At 45.1% G+C, this 21,713-nt stretch overlaps 1 protein-coding gene across 6 annotated transcripts in view; it reads right to left on the bottom strand.

Moving 5' to 3' along the window:
- The window catches only part of DNAI1 (dynein axonemal intermediate chain 1), a 151,123-nt gene that overhangs the window by 33,218 nt on the left and 96,192 nt on the right, over positions 1-21,713 (bottom strand). For all 6 annotated transcript variants that reach the window (XM_080371158.1, XM_080371159.1, XM_080371155.1 and 3 more), the window contains 4 exons: positions 18,702-18,789; positions 16,723-16,802; positions 10,605-10,753; positions 9,599-9,698 (listed from right to left, as the gene is read on the bottom strand). In XM_080371158.1, the coding sequence (XP_080227284.1) occupies positions 9,599-9,698; positions 10,605-10,753; positions 16,723-16,802; positions 18,702-18,789 (417 nt within the window). The remainder of the gene's footprint in view (positions 1-9,598; positions 9,699-10,604; positions 10,754-16,722; positions 16,803-18,701; positions 18,790-21,713) is intronic.

The raw sequence follows: 21,713 nt of genomic DNA, 5'->3' as shown, positions 1-21,713 counted from the left end.
AGAGCTACTTTGTCCTACTCTGCTTTTACTGCATGCCTTGAACACACACTGCGTCTGCAGTGGCTACAGCCTTGCTGTCCTTTTCTTCCAGGCTTACAAGGTCTGGGCAATGCTTACATGTTCAAAAACAACCTGACGGCAACCAGAACCAAGGCTGGAGGGAAATATGTGTGTAAGAACAAGGCAAATGTACTTGGTAACTTGGCAACAAAGAATAAAATCGGTGCAAGAGCAAAAGGTGAGGGATAATTTAATATCACGCTGCCCTTTACCAGTTGACATCTCTTTCACTGCTTGGCTTTCTCTGTCCTTGTGATGGATTTGCCTCATTTTCTTGACTGAATCACGATACTTCATCCATTTGCAAATTCCACAGATTGTTTCAGACTCTCAGGTAATATATTTCACAAGTGGGCAGGCCACCCTGAGTCCCTGTATAGCACCAAGACAGCTGCTGGAGCATCCTAAAGGCACCAGGCAGGCAGGACAGCCCCAGCATGCATCAAACCCAAGCTGCTGTATGGTGGAGGCCTTACTTTGCATGATTTCTATACTCCCAGTGCATCCAGAACAGCCTCCAATACAATAAGGGTTGTAAGAGAGTCCTTGGTCCCTCTGATCTGGGGCAGTCAGGGGCTTGGCAGGAGGAAAGGAGACCCAACTCAGAAAACATTAATTGCTTCCCTGCTTCTGCAATGGCGACACAGGAACGTTGGTCCTCTGCTGCCCTGATACCAGCACCAGACTGACCCTAAAATTCACAGGCTTTCACAGCACTTTCATGCTACCGGTGAAAAGATGTGCTCCAGCTCTGTTACAGGTATGTTCAGAGGTAACTTTGAGCACAGAAGGATAAGCAGTCATCTGTGAAAGTTGCTTTCTGGGCTGAGCCAGGTGAGCTTTGCCAGCTGGCAGCCAACTGCATGTCCTGGGGCACTGGAGAGGGCTAAGCACATCCCTCTGCACTGCAGCATCCCAGCCCAATGCTCCAGACTGTGCAACACAGCAGTGAAGGGAACATCTATGTCACCTGATTTAACTGTAGGAGACGCTTCACTGTAAGGCTGCATCTCTCAGCTTTACCTCATTCAGTAAGAACTGGGTCACTCCCAATTTGACATGCTAGGAAAACAGCATTAGCCTCAGCTGACTTCACTCAACTCCCACAAGTCAGTAAGAAATCAAAGCCTCAGACATAGAAGGGCTGCTATTCATACCTTTTTGGAAACCCTGTTACACTGCTTTACAAGAAAGTGCTTGTTTATCCCAGCTAACTGCCTTGTCAGTCTCCACTTCTGCCCTCCTGGCTCTGCTCTGTAAGTCTCAGTGATTAGGATAATCTCCTTCATGTCTCAGTCCTGCACACTTCTGAATGCTGTTATCTGGTGCTAAATAGCTGATACATCCTACCCCTGAGCTGGCTGCACTTCAGTTAGGTCTAATATGATGTTCTTATATTGCCCATGACTTTTTTATTTTTCACTCTTTAACATTAATAGCGTGCTTCGGAATGAATCACAAAGCCTCCTCCTGCTCTTCACTTTTGTACTAAAATTAATGTTACTTTCCAAATTACTTCTGAAAGGTAAAAGCCAAACAGAGAAACTAATCTGTGCTGAACTCATGCAACAGCTAGGCAGATGGTAGCAGCCAATACCTCTGCACTACACTGCAATCCCTTCTGCAACAGCAGAGATGGTACCAGCATCCAAAGTCCTGCCTGAGCCCTGGCTGTGCTCACACGGTGACTCTCCCCTGCACCTCCCAGGGTTTGACTCAGCAGCACAGTGTTAGCAAGAGCATGCAGTGCAGGCAGTCTCCAGCCCCAGCCTCCCTTAGAGTCTTGCTGCTTCCCCAGTTAGTGTTCATATTGCACATTTGGTTTCTGTCTTTACTGAACTTCATCTCACTGATTGCAAATTGTGCTGAGGTTGTCAAGATCATTTACAATTCCAGTTCTGGCACCAAAACACTTGTAAGTTCTCTCCTCTTCGTCCCCCCACAATTACTGCTGGCTTTCAGCAACAGCCCCAGTCCCCAAAGCATCCCTAGCTGCACCACACAGTCTGCCGAGGATGACTTCCATCGTGCCACATCCACCTTCTCACCTACCTAGTAGTTTGCTTATGGGCTTGTGTCAACAGTGTTCCCAAAGTCAACCTGTAAGCATGCATTACATCTCCCTCCTCTGATCTACCAGGCCTGTTACTCTCAGGAACAGCATTAAATCAGTTTCATGTGGTATGGTCTTACTATATCCTTACTAGACTGGCTATTCCTTGATCTATCAGTGCTTAAAATAGACCGTTCAATGATTTGTCTCAGCATCTTTCTGGATAGCCTATTTAGGCTGCCTAATCTGTCCTGCACTGTTGTGCTCCTGAATACTGGGCAAAGAGTCTTTCTTTCAGTCCTCTGACACTTTCCTACTTTATCCCATCTCAAATACCTAGTGAAGAACTGGGAGACTGTTTCAACCAGTCTGTTACGTGCCCCGGGGCAAACCTCCCAAGGCTGTGCTATGCAAACACATCCCAGCTGTGCCAGTCCCCCTGCACCTCTCTTCTGTGACCCACAGTCCAGTCCCTGATGTCAGGCTGAAATGGGGTCCTCATAGACTAAGACCAAGATCCACCTCTTCACACATTGGCAAGGTCCTGGCTGTGCCCCACCACGGAGAGTCAGTGCTGGAGGCTTGGGCATGGGTGAAGGCAGGCAGTCGCACAAGCAAGGGCAGCATCAAGGCTGACAGAAGAAGCAGTGCCTCCACCACCTGCAGCCTTGTGGCAGGCCAGCAAAGCTGTTCATATGGCAGATACCAAACTGTCACAGTTTGGAGACTGGCATTTAAAATGAACCAGCACAGATTTCAGGTCATTATAAAATGCCAAACAATAAATGACAAGGTTCAGGAACTGCTGTCTCTGTACAGCAGGACGGAGACGGGGCAGACTGATGGAGGCTCTCAATGGCCCTAATGCCAATGCTGCCCACCTGCAAACCTAAGTGAGGGGCCATTCTTAGAGGTGGCCAATAATGAAGAGCAAAGCAGTACCTAGAAGCAGCTTTCTAAACTCATGCAGATACTCCTGGTGGGCTCTGTGCCCCCTGTAGATTTTTATGCAAAGTTTAACAGATGAATCAACAAAATCTTTGGAGATGCTGCTCAAGTCATTTTTTCATTCACATATGTCCACGCAAGCACAAAAAGACAAACTTTGTTCCTTGGTGTGGCTGAACAAACCAGTTAATCTCAGCAGGGTTTCGTCAAAATGTTGCATTTCATAACCTGAAAGAGCAATAGCTCTAGTAATGAAAAAATGGCCTGCAAGCATCTGTGTAAGAACCAACTCCTGAAAAGCCACTGACAAAAAGGGGTTTAAATATGTCAGTTTGACTTTGCACTGAAACCAACTACTGTGCTAAAAAGTCACCTCACCTGCAACTGAGTAGCTAAGGGATGTGAGTGAGCAGTAGTGTCGTGAGGTGTCTGATGCACATCTTGAGGCTTGGAGCTCACCAGAGCACCCTATGATAGGATGAGAGCTGCAGCAGGATAGAGGTGAGGGCTTCAGACCCTGCAGGGCAAACCAAAGTCTTCCAAGCCAGCTTTATTCCTGAAAAGCAGCTGCTAGGGAAGAGAAATGCTAATGCAGAGTCTGGTGGCTGGGGGAGGAAAAGCCCAACTGGCACAAAGTGAAGGCAGCATCAGTTCCAGGGATTCTGCCCATCTAACTCACTGAGCTTTGACATGCCACCAGCCCTTGTTTTAAAGCAGACAGAAGTCTGCCCAGCAGTCCACATCAATCTCAAAGATTCAGCAGGGAATAAGAAAGAGCCTTTTAGGTTTTGTGGCAGAAGAAAATGAACAGTTTTACTGGAAAACAACCACTCATGCTGTGAATGCAATTTCAAAGCCATTTTGAGAAAGCCTCTGCCCACTTCAGCCTTACTCAAAGATCCTTGTGGGTGATCGCAATGGGACCTGAACTCATTTAGTGTTTTCACACCCCAGCAATTGCCCCAGCTACGGTCCAGAGAGCCAGGAGGTGCCTTACCCCAGCCCTGCAGAGCTAGCAGTGGCCCCATAAGGCATGGATGGACCCCATGGGCTACTGCAGAAAGGTAGGAGGAAAGACTTAGAAGCAGCAGAGACAGCTGTAGCCATGAGAGATTCACAGTCATGACTTCTCTGGGCAAAAGTGTTGACTGATGCCGAGAGGTCTCCTTGCACCCCTGATTCATGGCCTGCAAGGAGAGGCAGGATTAAGTCCAAAATACCCAGTGAAATACTTGCAAACCTGAAAGGTTTATCAAGCCTCTTATCTGCAAAATCATTCATGCTTTTAAAGACAGATTGGCTTTTGCTACCAGTCAACGCTGGATGGACAGCAAGTCTCTGCAAATTGCCGTATGAACACACACACATACGCCAGCGCTAAACAAGTGTTTCTCTCCTAGCTGGGAAAAGATGGGTATCAAGACAACACACATTTCTTCAGCATCTTATCCTGTAAATGAGACACAACAGGAACCTGGTCTTCAAGACTTCTCAAACAAAAGAGTTATTCAGTAAAATATGTTTACAATAGTAGGAAAGGGCACACTTACTTCCTGAGCAGCACAAACCATTAGACAATTTCCTGAAGGTTTGTGTTGTTTCAAGAATTTCACATCTTGAAAGGTCAACAGCTTCAATAATCAGGAGAAGTCCTGGAGCATATGTCTAAGCAACTTCCTTTGCAGAGTGCACACTTAGGTGGCATTTATCTTGAGGCTATCAATATTTACTAAAGATGGCTGTAACATCACCTTGCTCTTGCTGCATTAGTCATGAAGGACACAGACCACAAAAACATGACAGCAAATGGACTTGTACTTAGTACTTGTTCCCAAGCCTGTTCTAAAACCCCTGGGATCCTCCTTCTCACACAAGGACATTTCCTAGCACTGCAGGTTTAGAAGGTAATTCAGGTTGCAAGAGACCCCCAGAAGTCTCTGTTCTAACCTCCTGCCCTAAGCAGCATCAGCTCTGAGGTCAGATGCGGTTGCTTAGGGCTTTACCCAATCTGGTCTTGAAAACCTCCAAGGACATAGACGGCACAACCTCTCTGGGCAAATTGTTCCATTACTTGACTGCCTTCATAGCGAAAGATTTTTGTTATGTCCATCCAAATCTCTCATTTCAACTCTTCTCAGCTGTTGCGTCTCATCGTCCCTTCATGCACTGCTGTGAAGAGCTTGGCTCAAACTTCTTGATGATGTCTTTGTAGGAACTGGCAGGCTGCTGCTGGGTTCCTCTTTCAGGTTGAACAAGCCCAGCCTGACCACACCATTACAGCTATTGCATGGGGCAGCTGTGGTCCCCAGCCTGGGATCCAGCCATCTGGGGACACTTGTGACATGGGTGTCTTTGGCTTTTTTAACAGGGGTAACAACACATGCATGAATTCAGCACAAGAAAGCATCCGCACACCTGGAGTGAGCCAGAAGTGGAGATCTGCAGCATTGCATAGCATAACCTGTCAGTGCTGTTTTTGTATTTAAGGAAAGTAAGTAAAAGAAGCCCAAGAAGGAAATTTCAGGGATAATTCCCACTTTTACATGTTTCAGGGTGTTTTTTCTGCTTTAAGTGTAAATTTAAGATGGGCTTACAGCAAACTCCCTAAGGCAAATCCTGCTGAATGCCACAAGGACTGAATTCCATTCCTCCCCATTTCTCTGCCGCCTGCCTTTAAAATAAGCTGACCAACATTCCCAGATTTTGTGCATCCTAAGTGTAAGGGTCCAGGTATGCACATCCACCTTTTTTTTTTATTTCCAAAGTAGGTCTTTCATCCCAGATAGCCTTTTTCTTCATGTTAGGCTTTTATCATTTACAACCTAAACTAAACTAGGTATTCTCTAACTTCATCTTTTTTCAGTGCTAATCACATCAGTATCTGCACCCAGGTCCCTGTAGGAGATGGCCTGGAGGGATCACAGAGCTTCTGCCAGTCAACTGAGCTGCAGGACTCCTGTTTAGAAATAACAGATCCCTCCACCTGTCTGCTTTAGGAACCACTATGGAGTCTTCAAGGAATCTAAGTGTCATCTGGAATGCAATCACAGAGCAAAACTGCAGTGGACTTAGCACACTGATTGAAACCAAAGCTGAATGCTCTATAGCAACCACTCTGAGTGCATCCAGCAGACAGTACATTCCATAAAAGCAGCTAACTGTCCAGTTCTTTTAAAATCAGGCCACTTATTTAGGCACCTACTTATAGAATTAGAGGGTTTTCCAGGCAGTGTTGGCATGGATGTGCACGTCTCACTGATCATTTCATTTTATTTCAATTTTCATTGCAAATCATTTATGCTCATTCTGAAATAAAATGGCCATCAGGCAGAGCAGAACACTAAGGAAATTACCCAGAACATGGTAAAGAGCAATAGTAGCAGTTAATATCCAATGCACCAGCAGCAGAATGTGCACACTCAGGTTATTTATGAAGAGGTGATGCTGTCCAAAGCAGATACCCAGCTGCCCACGCACACATTTTATCATAATGCCCCTGATATTCACAGCTTTTCTTAAATGACCACTTCCTGGATTTATGGGGATTATGGAGATTCTAAAATGCTCCAGTTTCCAAGTCAGTCTTAAGAGTTAGGGAGCCGATACACACATTTTGGACACACAGCACCAGCTTGAATAAGGAAATGGGTTTTTCAAAATATGCCAGGTATCCCTTTAAGACTGTAATTAGGGCCTGAATTTAAAATGACCTCCAGTCAACCTTCAAGTTTTGAAGGCATAATTATGTGTGGATGAAAAGCTAAAGGCTCTTTATGAGCAGGAGGCCTTTAATGTTTTATTTTCTGGCTGCACATCCTGTAGTTTTCTGTATCATAGAATCACAGAATATGCTGTTAATATCCTGTTAAAGTAGGTTTTTTCCCAGCATTAATGGAGACTGCCCTTTGCAAGGTGCAGAGTTATTCCCAAGAAGTGCACTCTGCTACAAAGTGGAATATGTCCAGGAACTAAAAGGCCGTAAACAACTATTTATTCCACTTCCACTGCAAATCTAGAAGGTTCTGCTCAAAATAGAAACTATGTCTCAGGCACACCCTGCTGCAAACAGCATTGTTTGTGGCCAACACAGATACCCACAATTTCTATCAGCATCAGTGCTGGCCAGCCTACTGCAATGGGAAGGCAGCTCTTGCCTGGACCTTTCCTGCTAGGCAGCCCACTTCTGGGCTGCTCATGGCTGACAGCCAGTCTTCTCAGAGTTTGGGATTAAAGGCATAAAGTAGAACTAGATGCTACCAGATTAGGATATAATTAGGATTACTGAATTAGATCCAAGGTAGGATAGCCAATGTGAGATACCCTGGGTGCAGTGTTGCCAAGTTAGACAGTTGTGTGTCTTATCCATAAACTCATATGAACTCCAGGTTCATGGATGCTGCCACTAATGTGACTGCAACAACACAACTAGAGTCACTACAGCAGTAGCTAGGATGAGCTAGGGGTCTATGGAAAGACCCCACTGCACAAACTCTTGCCCAGCCCTTAGGAGCTTCTCTGCAGCCGGTAAAGCTCTGATAAAGAACTTGGCCCAAGTGAGTAGTGCAAAGCCTCTCTAGAGTTGAGCTATCATTGCTGATGCTTGACCACATAAATAAGAAATCCAAGTACACCCAGTGTTTACCCTCCATCTGTTCACGCTGCCCAGGGTGTATCACTGCCTGCAGCCTGCAGACATCTCCAACCTCTTCCCCACAGCTGGGCGCCAGGACACAGCTGGGGTATCCACAGTTCTCTGCACTGCTTACCCCAGCACTCAATCGAAGCTATGAATGTCAGCAGGACCCTTGCCAGATTTGAGGGCACCCACAACTTCACTTGTGGAAAACAAGTCAGAGGATGCGTAACACTGAATGCATGTATTTCATTTGTGCAGGCCCTTCATTTGGTATGTGGGAGAATGGGGACAGACAGATTCATGAACAAAGAGCCCAGTCCTGACCCTGCCTGCGAGGGAAAAACATCAACACTGTTTTCGGTAGGCTGTGGTACCCTGAGCTTCCAAGGGAGACCAGGTGCCCCAGTGAGGAGATTTCTATTGCTTAGCTTCAGAGAGACAAATTCACAGCCTGAGCCAGTGCATCAGTGAAATGAATTTTTTGCTATAACATAAAGGTTAAACTGCAATAAAGTTGCCAAGGCATCAGTTCATTGATGGAGATATATAAAGGCCACCTTTTTGCTAGAGTAATTTGGCCAAACTGCACAGACTTCCCAATTTATACCAGTAAAATATACAGCCCATGGTGACAGAGCAATGTGGTCTTACAGTACAAAACCAGTGTTGATGGATAGCTATGTGCCCTGGCTACTTGCCAAGTCCAAATTAACCATCTGAGCTACTACAATGGATGGCTAGGGGCAAAAATATAACTGCCATCATCTCAGTATTAGGACTGGTCTAAGTACTTCATTACCAAATCGTTACTCTTGGAGACAGCCTTGCACAGTGGGAAAATGTTGATTTTATTTAATTGGAATAAAGTTCTATTGGCTGACCCTGGGCATATTACTATAACTGATTTTTTAATATCAATATAAGTATATAAACACTTTATTCTATTGCTTCTCTATAGCTTGGAGGTTCAGAACCAATGCCCTGATGTCATCTCATATGAGGGGTGCTCTGATCTGGAGCATCATCTCTCCACCCCCAGAGAAGCACTGGTTTAATAAGCTGATTTCACACTGAGGGAGTTAAGTGTTTTTCTCCTGGCATGTGCAAGCTGCACACCTGCACCGATGTGGTCAAAATGAGAGCAAGCAAGGACTTGCATGGATTTGCAAAGCTACCTCAAACCAGGAGCAGCATTGAGGAGTAAGGAATTGATGCCCAGGGATATGCATGTCAAAGGCAGGAAAGCACAGGAAAAAGCAGGCTGTTCCCTGAACCCTGCTTTCCTCTCTGTCCTCTGAGTACTTCCATCCCTGGAGTAAAAGGAGCAAGCTAGGACTGCAGGGAAATTTGGCTTGCTTATGCTAGAGGGGCTGGTGGGGCTTGGCCCCCCAAGAAGCACCTGTGCTGAGCGAGGGCCCACATGCATTTCTAATGGGTTTGTCAAGGCCGCAGTGAGATGTGCAGCTGATCCTCAGCATCTGCTAAAAGCCCATTGATTTGTGATTTAACATCACCTGTTTGCATGGTTGGGCTGCAGCTCAGAGATTTCTGGCCGTGTTGCTTGTAGGGGTGTGGTAGACCTGAGGGGAAGAAGGCATAAGAAATGCTGCTGTGCAGGTTTCCTGATCTCTGTTGCTTTATGACTTCTGTGTCCTCTGTAATCATACAGAGCAAAGAGGAATTAATAGTTTGAGGGCCTTGAGCTATCAAAGTGACCCTACCATCCAGAGGCAAGCAGCTCAGGCAAGCTGCAGCCAAGTCAGCTTGTCACTGTAGCAGATTCCTGCTCATGGGAGATCTACAGCTGCCTGACATGGGCTGACCTGTCCCCACACTCAGCCTTAATCTCCTTTGACTTTCTCTCAGCTCAAATCAGAGCAGTGTTACTCCCAGTCTCTCACCTTGCCATCAGTGGTGACTGCAGCAAAGACTGTGGAGGAATAAGGGGACCAAGCAACATCCGCTACAGCAGAATTCAGGTCATAAACAAACATCGGAGTCCTGTAAAAAAAAGATCCAGGGAGAAGAACTCATTTAAACATATGCCGTTCTGGAAGCAAAACATTGAGGTATAAACATTTTGATGCTGCAGCTTGTGTTGTTCAAGGCCAGATGCAAGAGTGGGAGATGCAGTACTTCTCTATGTCAGATACTAGCTAGGGTCTGAGCCAAAGCTGAGCATCAGCCCAAATGGGTTGGGATGGGTCCTGCTGTGATGAGAATAAAGGTAGCATGATTCTTTCTTTCTGAATGCATTTTGAACGTTTCCTCCCCAACATGAACAGCAAGATGGAGTCTCTCTGTTTTAGAATCATAAAGGAAAAAGTGATTACCTCTCTGGACTTCTGAAAACAACATTGAGCATTACAGCAGTATTGGCAACAGGAAATACTTGACTCTGACTGATTTACAACAAAATCAATTTCCTGATTGAAACCAGACATTCCTCAACCACTAACCCCGAACTTCATTATGCATTTTTAAATGTTCCAGGTTTTTTTTTTGTTGTTGTTTTTTGTTTTTTTTTTTTGCCTCTCTGGCTCTTAGGAGATGTCTGGCCCCCGAGGCCATAAGTCAGCCCCTGATATTTCTCTACAGCATTGCTCCAGAATCACCCTGCCACAGTAGGTCCTGACTGAAGAAAGCCAGGTCCAAAGCAAAGCAGTCAGGCTCTGTGCTGAGCTGCACTACTTGGCAAGTTCCTGGGGTGGATGATGCCAAATCTTATGCCTCATACCTGAGAAGTACAAATCTGAGCCACCAGCCCCAAAACTGGAGATAAGAGAGCAATTAGCCATATCAACACCTAAGAGGGAAACTGAGACTGAGGTATAAGCAAAGTCTATGCGTGCAGCTGGCATGTCAGGCTGTACCTCCCCGCCCACGGCTGGACCCAGCAAGACCTACTTAATGGTATGATCCCAGATCTTGACTGTCCAGTCAGAACTGCAGGAAATGAAGACTTTTGGGTGGTATGGATTCCAGATGACTGAGTCCACAGCCATGTGATGGGCTTCAAACACATCCAGAAACTGGCTTGAATAGCATTTTGAACACTGAAATGGAAAGAACTAGTCAGTAATTGCAGCTTGACCTTCTGGAGCTCATATTCCTGCAGAAAGATGCCTCTGAATACTTGTATGGTCTCCCAGGCTCTTCTGGGCTGGCTGGGAAGACATGGCTGGTACCCAGAGGTGCTACAGAAACAAAATAATTTAATACATGCTGCTTCACCCCACTTGCAGGCAGCACCAAGTTCCCCTCTGCAATACAGAGACAGGAACTGAAGTTGTCTGGTTGGATTTACATGCAGAGCCAAGCTCCACAGCACATTCTCCACTGCAGGAGCTCCATCACCTTCCTGAACCCATTAAGTTGGGGAGAAATTACAATCTACTTTTCTGCACAAGCAGAATATGGGCTTCAATATAGACCCTGTCAGTTCTGTGTACACAGAAAAATGTGTGTACACACCTCCGCCCCTCTGATGGCATTGGAGGCTTCCTTCATTAGCAAGAAGGACCTCATCTTACAAGTAATGTCCTCTTGGTTGTGTTCTCACACACAAGCTGTAACCACACAGCAGGCTGGGGTGGTTTCAGGATTTTCTGTTGGGCTGCCTTGGTAATGTCACTACAAGGACCTTTCAGCACCTTTCATTTCTCCCTGATGAATGCAGCAACATATCATCTACCTGAACAGCAGGACTGCTGAAGCGTTACATGACTTTAATTCTTGCAAACCAAAGCTCTAATTAATCATAAGGTTTAGCTGTTTATTACATATGACACTCACTGACTGGGTAAGCAGACCTGTTCCGATGTTCTTGTGCACCGGTGCAAGTACTGGATTTAGGGTGCTAAACATTTCACACAGCAATAGCTCCTGCAGCCCTGGGAGGGTTGCTGTGGTAGGAAGCAGAAACAGGAATGTGGCTTGTGTCCCATTGAGATTTACTGACAGTGTCTGTAGTTTGCTAATAGTTTAGTGCATACTCTGAGTTACTGTCTCTCTGTGTAGCTGTGGGACTGAAATCTCCTTTAATAGCATGTTTCATAACTTTACTTCATAATTCTTAATGTTCAGCCACCCAGAAAATTGGTACTTGGCTTCTTTTGAAGTCACTTTGCTGGGAACAGACAGAATGGGTCACAAGTAATTAACACAAGAGAGAAGCTGCTTTAGTTGTCTGGCCTTCCAAGTATATGGACTGAAGGTCCCTAATACATGAGGACTTTGAAGAGTGAGATCCTAACCAGGTTTGCCTGCATCCACAGAACTGTGATGCTCAGCACTCTGTTTTTAAAGCCTCATTGGGGCTAGGCCCTTGATCAATACAGCTCTCCGGGCACTGGTATGGGAGGCCTGTCATGCACTGGGATGTGTTGATCCACTGGCTTTGCATTCTGCAAATTTGGCCCAGAGCTGAGGCCCAGGCCCCTACAAGAAAGGGATTTGCAGCGTTCCTATGAAGTCAGCAGCAAAAAGGGTTCTAGGGTTCTGTAGGGCAGATACCTGTCTGTGTCCCTTGTGAGGAATGAACCTGGCACGCCTGCTTTAGCCTAAAGCCATACATCATGCTCTGGCAGTGCCTGTCAGCCCCATACTGTGTTCACCCCAACCTTTGGTATCATCTCTGATTGCCAGACAGTGCCATGTTCTTCCTAAGAAACACCACAAACATGAGAAAAAGCCCAGAAAGAAGTATGACTTTCGTGAATAAAATAATTCCTGAGCTAACTAGGACTGCTAGGAAAGTCTTCCCCTACTACTCACTTTAAAAACCCTACTGTTACTAGACACATGTCAGGATGAAAACAAAACCACTGGAAAATGTGATGCCTAACTCCTGACATGACAGCTTTGAAGAGGATAAGTAGGTTCAGGGAGCAGGCAGTTGTGCAGCCTTTCTGATCTCCTAGAGCACTGCTCCAATCTGCTGAGAGTGTTTTTCTCCTATTTAAATGGTAATAGATGTGTGTGAATAGTAAATTATATTTTTATGATGAGACAGGAAAGCAAGAAAGTGTCTATGGCAATATAGGAAACCAGTACAAAGAAGACTGGTAACAGGGCTACAAAACATAGAGGAGGAATACTGGGAAGAAAGGAGATCTCCAAGAACAAAAATTATGAGTAATCTTCATTAACAGCATTCCAGTTTACACAAGATATAATCCTGACACAAAACTCCTCCACATTTGTGGTGAATGGATGGTTATTTTATACATATATATATATATCCCTCCTTATAATGTAGAGGGTTTCTTTGGTTCACTAACAGAAAAGCTGAGATTCTAGGCAACATAGAAATAAAAAATTTAATCTTTTTTCAAAGGAGGTTTGTATCTGGCAACAGAGTACTGCCCAACACTGGCACTCCCAGACAGATCAGGACACCCAGCTGCTCTTCAGAAACCACTGGCACAAACTGTTGTTGTGGACAGCTGTTATCAGCAACACCAGAGGGTCTCCTTGGTTTTTGCTAGAGATCTGTAACAGAAATGCTAAGATTTGTAGAAACACTTATGAATGGAAACAGAGGCATGTGAATTCATCAGGAGAAACAACAGGAAATGGTAAAGGAGAAAACCTGTGTTAATTGATGGCAAATGCAGTCAGCCAAGTGACAAGATAACCAGAACAAACAGAAGCCCCAAAGCTAAGGTGGCAAGAAGATGAGGAACAGAACTCAACCCATAAAATAACCAGACAGGGAAAACAACTTTGCCTAAGACAAAGCGAGACTAGACACTGAGGCAAATGATCTCGCCATTACTAAACAGTCACTGGAAGCTGTCCAAACACCAGTTTGTCATCATCATTTAAGGAAAACCCATGAGATGAGATAAGGACTCAGCAGCCAGCATCCTTTGTCATCTGTATAACCACAAGAAATCCTGTCCTGACCACACAGATACAAATGTCCTGGTATGAGAGAATGAATGAATGAGGGAAATTAGTTTTGTTTAAAATTAGCATCAACTTTTCCTTCTATATAGTCTTGCACTGAGTTTTATTATATTCATTTGTTACACTCTCAAGCAAACTGCTTAAGACTGAAAAAAACCTCTTACATGAATATGTTCAAATCTCATCACATTTTTTCCATTGAAGCCCTGTTTATTAATAAGTAATTATGACCAGAGTTGAAGCCACAATAACGTTTCAATATGAATCTCAGAGATGATACTTTGTGATACTAAAGCTGAACAATTCCTAAACAGCAAATAGGATATGCAAAGAGGCAGTTTTGCATTACAGAATCATATTAATGCAGAAACAGTTTGTCCTCTACATAAAAGGGCAATAGATAGGTCTGTGTGTAATTAAGATAATGATTTCTTGGCTTCAGAAACACTATTAACTAAGCCATTTTTTAAAATTCACTGTAATTGTTCTGCAGCTAAGGAATTAACATATTATCATGCTATTTGTGGGCATGCTTGGTCTCTGAAAAAATGCCTCCCTGAAATTCTCGTACCAATTTATTTAACAAATAAGCTAAAATTCAGCCCTGACTCATACAGCGTGTAAGGAATCCGTCCCTCTCACTCAACACGCAGTGGCAAGGACAAGGGCAGCACAGACACCTGAGCAGCTCACTCCTGCTCAGTGCAGCCACAGGACCCAAGAGCTGCTCGAACAGCTGCAAGACTGTCACTGTTTTCAGCATCTGCGTGGAGCAAGGCTCCAGGAGGCAGTCCACGGGTAGCTCCAATACTGGGTTCAGCATGCAGTGTTTCAGTAAAGGGTGTGATGAAGGTGTGTGGTAGTCCACGAGAAATGACTGGAGCAGCAGCCAATCCCAAAAGTCTTGAAACTGATTGTAGCAAACTCTTGGGGGATGCTAAGGGTGCACTCTTCCCACTGTTTTTGTGGATACTATGGAGGCTTGCTTGTGCTAGGCACAAGATGTCTCTTCCCTGTGTTAGCCCATACAATCTGATGGAAGATTGCCTCTTCCTGCCCACGGGAACGCTTGCATTTTATAGGGCAGTGTTGCACAATGTGAGTAGTCCCACTTTTCCCTATGGCCCACCAATGCAGGAATGTTTTGCTGCTTACCAGTAACTCTGAAATCAGCCTTAGCACCAATAAAAGAGAAGATTCTGTATGACAGTATCTCTCTGCATTGATCCACCCAAGAACTGGTTAAAATATCCGTGTCTTCATGGCTGGGACTACTTCTTATAGCAAAATCCCATTCTAGTTCTAGTTTCACTGAAGATCATCCAAGGCAGGTACACCTACAGCTTTGTCAAGGCAGATGCTGCCAAATTCTGTTCCTATCCAGTGCTTCTCCACGAAGGACTTCCTTTGCTATGTAACTCAGCCAAGACACCAGACTAAACATTTCTCCTGAAGGAAAACTGGTGGCCCCCACCTAACGCTGATATCCACTGAGTATCCATAACTCACCTAAGCATATAGTAAGTTAAAACATGTGGTTCCTTACTGCCTTTTTGATCAGGACTAGGCACAACAGTACCCAAACAATTTAGAGTACAATACCCAGGGTATCAACTCCCATGAGTGACCAGCCAACTCAGAACATCTGCCCGTGTCTGAACAGATGCTGTGTATCCTGAAAGCATCAATAAAAAGTCATTACACCTACCTCACCGCCCATAGCCCATCAGTCCCCCCACTTCTCCCACCTCCCTTCTGCACTTGTCTTGTACAATGCAAGTAAGCACTGCCCAGAAATCCTCCCTAGATACTGCCTGGCAGAGGGAGAGATTCCAATCAGCATCATCCTTCTGGAAGTGATACATATTTGCTTGTTAATCCCATCTTGCCTAAATGAGTGACAGTGATTTCAGAATATGACTTCCTTTGGGTTCTTTTTCTCTGTTTTGTTTCTCTTTTGCAGGCAAGACACAGGGAAGGAGCTTACAGCATCCTTCAGGGATGGCTGGATGGATCCCTGCACATCAGCCTCCTGCTGATGGTCCACCCCCCAACAGTGGCTACAATATTAACAAAGCCCCAAAGTCAGCTCAGAGGAATGTTGTAACAAAAGTTCTGTGAGTAAGATACTACTGGCTTTATTTTCAAGGCTAAATACAGCAGATCTTGAAACTTTCTATTTTTGGCTTGATTTCTTAAGGAAACACAATGACTGTGTCCAGCTGTCTGTTTGTCTCTCCTCCCAAACAACTTTTGACCTCACTGGCAACTTCAGCCAAAGCTGGCTGCATGTGGGACTTGGCAATATTAAGGTCTTACACATTCTATAAAAAGGGATGGCCCCAGAGTGCAAACATCTGGGAGATGCCCCCACCCCAGGAAGGGCAAGGAAAGTTTGGCTGCTGCCCTCATCACATGACTGGAGCTGGTTGGCAGACAGCTCCCAGCTGGAACTGTGCACTAAGGCTGCAGGAGCACACTGGAGGGGAGGCAGCCAGCACTGCCTGCAGGAATCAAGGGTTATAGCTTGGTGGTGGCATCACCGAGCTGGGGACAGCATGGGGGTCATCAGAGGGAGGAAGGATTGGAGTACATAGTGAAGAACTGGAGATAGGAGGGCAAGGAGAAAGTGGGACTGGGGAAAGGATCTGGGATGTAATTGTGGAAGGGAAGGGCTGTGGGATACTGATCCATAGGAAATGAGGCTTCATTAGCCTCACTGCTCATGGGATAACAGGTCTAAAAAGGAAAAGAGCTGAGATTTTCCCCTGCCATTTCCCCATAGCCATGAGGACAGAGGATCAATGCCTTTTAACTTCTGCTCTGATCATAGCGCCTCACTTGCACAGCTGCAATCTGCAAAGCATTCTGGGATGCAGTTTGCATGAAAAACGTTTCTGCAAAATAAGGTCTTAATTGGATCTGTGCAGAGAGCTCTCTGCGACCCTCTGTGGCTCTGTACTGGTCTCAGGCTCACCATAGGGATGCAAGGGCAGGACCAGGCTCTGAAGTTGTACCTTTGTCACTGCCTGAGCAAACAGTTAAGATGATGAACTGAAAGACAAACACAGGTCAGGGGATGTAAAGTAAGGGACAGAGAAAGCCTTCTTACCTTATAGATCTTTCCCTCTTCAGTACCAACAAGAAACAAATAGTCTATCTTTTTGTGAAAATCAAATGATGTCCCACAGCCTGTTAACAGAAGAAAAGTCTGTCAGACAGAGAACTGGTTCATCTGGCCGGCACACACTCTGCCTGTGGTACACACACACTGTCAGTGTTTTCAGAAGTGATTTATTAGCCAGAAGCTCCCAAAAGAAATTAGAGCCACCCCTTCCGCAAAAACTTTCCAAGCTGTGCCTGTCCCCAAGACCTGCAATTTGAAAATCCAATGCAGAGAATGGAAAAGCAAACTAGAAGAACTGGAAAGGAACTGGAAGAACAGATTGGACCAGGATTCACTCTGATAACAATATAAAATGACTGGTGCAAATGTAAAAGCCATGAGGACCAGGCTTGCCTCATACTGGGGAACGACAGATCTTTTTTGTTTGTTCAGTATTCATAAAAATACAAATGGTTTCCCACGCATAAAAGAGCCCAGAAAGAAAACACCACATCATACCTCCCTGTGCCCTTTTCATTCTTAGCTCAGAAGCCATTTAGCAAGCTCATTTCAGTAAAGCCAGTAGCAAAGAATATGATTTGGGAAGAAATCCTCTGCCAGGCACAGAAGGATTCTCTTAACTTCAAAAGCCCTGAATCGAGCAACATTGTGAACTGTGTTCAAAACAGGTATCTACCACAACAGGATGTGAGTCCTTCAAATTTTGCAGCTTCTGCTCCCAAGGCAGATGCAACATCATCCAAGAGTGCCAATTCTCATGGTAGTGAAAGAAAATTTCAGCAGGGTACTTGTGTGAAGATGGGATGTCTGCGGAGTGTGACAGCCACTTGGAGCTGTTGACCAGCAGGGACACCCACAGTAATCATCAGATGAGAAACAGAAACAAGCAGACAAGGCTCAGAAGCACATAGTTACAGAGAACTTTCTGCAAAGGCAGCTGTCTTAAACGTTAACAAAATGTAGTCCTCAAAGGAATTGTTAAGGTCATTTCAACCCTGTATTCCTGTCTGCATTTTTAACATTTAAATAGTTTGTTAGCTATTCAAGACAAGTCTCTGAAAATCCATTTCGCGCTAACGCTAACAAATAATCCCAAAGCCCCTGAGAGTTCTGCAGTGTACTGCTTTAGCTGATCTCTTGCAGCCTATGTGGCAACACAGACCTTCTCACAAACAAAATGGTTCAGCAATTACTACCCTAGAAACACAGAAATACTTAAATCATAGAATCATAGGATGGTTTGGGTTGGAAGGGACCTTAAAGATCATCTAGTTCCAAGCCCCATGCCATGGGCAGGGGCCTTCTCCATACCCAGACCACAGCTTCACAGCCAAAAGCAGGTGCAGTAGGATGATTAGGGGATTCTCCAAGCTCCTTGTGTGGTCCAGGACCTCCACAGCTGACTCATCCCATCCTGTCTCAAACACAGGATGGTCAGAGTGAGGGGATTCAGCCTAGGACTGCACTGTCTCCACCTTGTATAGAGGGAGACTAATATAGTAGCTCAGAATAGATGCTGCGCTTTGAGAAAGACATAACCCAATAAGGCACATCCCACCACTGGCTGGATGAGCTGTGCACCCCAGAAAGGGCAAAGCTGCTTTTCATCTTAATTTGGCCAGTCCAGATCAAGGTCTGGCAGAAAGAACAAAACTGACTTAGTTTTGACAAATACAGGTAATGCCTGTGCCTTGTCTGCATCGGGATATCCCAGTAAAACATTTTTTGAATTAATGTTCATCTTTTTCTTGCAAGTAAAGGCAAGATGTAACCAGCAAAACTTGACTCAATTTTTGCCCATCGCTGTAGACAGACTTTGCCCTACTACATAATGAAAGCAGAGGCATAACCCTTCTTTAGCTCCTTTCATCTTAGCACCCCACTCCCAATTTAATTCCCCAGAATGCCTGATTAAAGGCTTTATATTAGTAATTAACCAGCATGGCAAAGATTTGGGCTCCTACCAAATGTTTGCAGCTGCAGCCTCTCTGGCCCCTGCGTCATTGTTCCCTCTACTGACAGCTTGATGACATCTGTATGAACCAGCTCATTCTGTAGGCAGAGGAGATTCCACATGAATAACATACTTCACAGCAACAATACATAGACATTCAGTACTTTGAAATGGCAAATTTTATGGAGGAATTTTAAAAAGCTGTCCAAAAGTTGCTTAATGCTTCATACTGGCAGTTGGCAACTTGCTAACATGCTGTTGTACGTAAAACCCCCAGGAAACTGATGCTGTGGTGCACTGGAATGGAGAGCCTCTGGTACATCATCCAGACACAGGCAGCTGACCTGAAAAGCTTTGGGTTTTGAGGTCAACGTTTTTGAGTGGAGGTTAACATTGTCAGCTTAAATCATTGTGTTGTGACACCACCCTGTGTGGTTTAAGATGAGTATTGCATATTTATCATGAAGCTAACTAAAATCTGAACTAATGGGTAGTAACTTACCATCTTGCTATTATCGCCAGAGCAGCCTCGGTTCCCAATACTCACAACCTCACAGGCTCTGAGATTCAAATAACAGCAACATCTAGCAAGCAGCTCCCCCAGGGGAGAAGCGCCCAATGTTGCTGTTACCAGCAGACTTTGCAGGCCAACAACACTGCTGAGCTAGGTGATGTATGGACACAGGGCAAAAAGGCTGGGTCCCAAATTGTTTACAGTTGAGGTGGGAGACAGAAGAAAATGGACACAATGTGGGTGAGTATGAGGAAACAGCGAGAGGGCAATGATCCATTCTTAGCCTAGCTTTGGGAATTAAAATACCACTGCAGAATGGAGCTGGTTATGAATATAAGAATACTGTGGGGCTGATAAAAAGAACAAAGAACTAAAGATTAAATTAGTGAGCAGTGTGGGCTGTGGACTGGATGTTTTCATGAATTTGCAGATTTCCCACTGGAGCACTATGAGAACAAAACATAACTTCTTAGCTCAGTGAATCAGGCTTTAGTTGGAGCTTCTCTAAGCCCAGAGCAGAACTCAGGTAGAAAAAGAGATTCTGCCTGGCAAAGTCAATCTGAGGGAACTGCGTGTTAGGAAAGGCGGGAGAAGACCTTGTGAGCATCTGTTCAATACTGCAGCTCAGAGGGGACCACATTCTGTAAGACATTTTTATTGTGTTTTGGGGGTACAAATTTACAGAAGGTTCAATAAAGGTAAAACCCCATAAAATGGTGTACTTCCTTCTCACTAATTTGCACTGCTGCACACCCACGTGCCCTGGCCTATTGATGGCAGTAACTGTTCTCTAATAGAGCAGGGAGAAGCAGGACAGACTCCTGCAGTTTGTGGAGCCCTACTTTCTTTTAGTCGCTCTTCTTGCAGCACATGGCTTACCTCAAGTCAGATTCAGTCGGTAAAGGCATGAGTGATGCTAAGGAAGAGGCCCTATATGCTGGTGTATGTGTGCAAGAACTGGAAAGAGCAGTGCCCAGAGAGTTCAGGAGCAGAATATATCCCAAATGCCACTCACTGCCCATCCAAATAGGACTGCTGGTGGGCTGCTGGGAGTGCAGTCAGGGCATGCTAAGCCGGCACTTGCCTCTGCTCAGGCTCTCAGGTCTGCCTGCTTTCCAGAGAGCATCTGTCCTGTCTAAGCAATGCCTGGTGGCCACACGGGTCTGGTCTGAAGAGCAGTTGTGGAGCTGCCCGCAGCTGGTCACATTGATATAACCAGTGTGTCTCACAGAGGTCAGACACATGACCTGTGCAGACCCAGAGGTGTGCTAGCACACTTAACTCTCTTTTCTGGTAGAAAGGTAGCCCACACAAGACCTTTTCTCTAAGCACGCACCTTTTGCAGCCTGTCTCTGAAGATGCCTCCTGGCACCCCCACGTGGCTGAGACCTCTGTGGAGAGCTTCTGTAGCCTCTCACCTTCACAAAGATCTTACTTCCCTGCTGTGCTGCTTTTGTTTTGTATCCAGCTTCACGGTCTGCAAAATGCATCTGTTCCTGGGGCTGTTTGTCACCAGAGCCATTTGCATATTCCTCTGAGTAAACAGGCTGTTGGACAGTTTGGCCTTACAGGAACACTGAACAATAAAATAATGTGTTGCTTCTGCCTAACAATTGTAAAGTGCTTTGAAAGCATTGGTGAATTAGGCCTTGCAGCTGCCTATTTCCCTTTTGCTGTTATTAGCCTCAAGTGATAAGGAGGTCCAGAGCTGTTCAGTAATTTAGCTCTAGGTCATGTAGGAAGGGTGAACTACGACCACTAATCAACCCTGGGATTGCTGAGGATCAGCTTGAGAAGCAGTGCCAGGCTGCAGCCCAACTGATTCCTTTTCCTTTTTGATAGGCCACATGTGCCCCCAAGGTGGGAGAGTCAAGTCATCCAGCTGCAGAAGTCCTGCATCTTTCCTCACCATTTCACACCTTCATGGTGACCCAAAACCAAGCCAAGATGATAGCCTAAGCACACACAGCTCATGTGTGATTGCGCAGTTTGTCCAAAGTTATCGTGCCCATTTCTAACAGAGACAACCAGTACGGTCAAGGCAGATCAGCTGCCTCTAAGCTGACATTTGACAGTTCTTCTATCCAAATTTTGAGTGTAGCTTGCCAAAATCTAGCTGGAAGTAAGAATGAATTTATTCACTTTCTGCTCTCGGTTTCAGAAGTGTCAAACAGCTATCAGTGTTTGAAGAAGCTTTACTTCTGTATAGTCCTGTCAAAAAGATTAATGAAGCTCTCTTTCATTTATTCCCTATTTATACTATGGATTTGCAGAAGACCTCTGGAGTCTCTTCAATTTTATTCTAAATAAAACCCAGAGATGGCTCTTTTGCAAAACTGGCATTCAAGCAGATTATTCATTTCTCCTTGTTGGGTACAAACCCACAGATTGTAACAAAACAACCTTTTCATTCTGTTTCTTGCTTTTCTTGTTGAATTTCTGTCCAAAAGAAGAACCCAAACAGCACCCAAAACTTTGCTGTTTTCCACCCCTGCCACTTTCTTGCCT

This window comes from Falco punctatus, assembly GCF_963210335.1.
Source record: "Falco punctatus genome assembly, chromosome: Z".
NCBI lineage: Eukaryota > Metazoa > Chordata > Aves > Falconiformes > Falconidae > Falco > Falco punctatus.
This window is presented reverse-complemented; position numbering and strand designations above follow the sequence as displayed.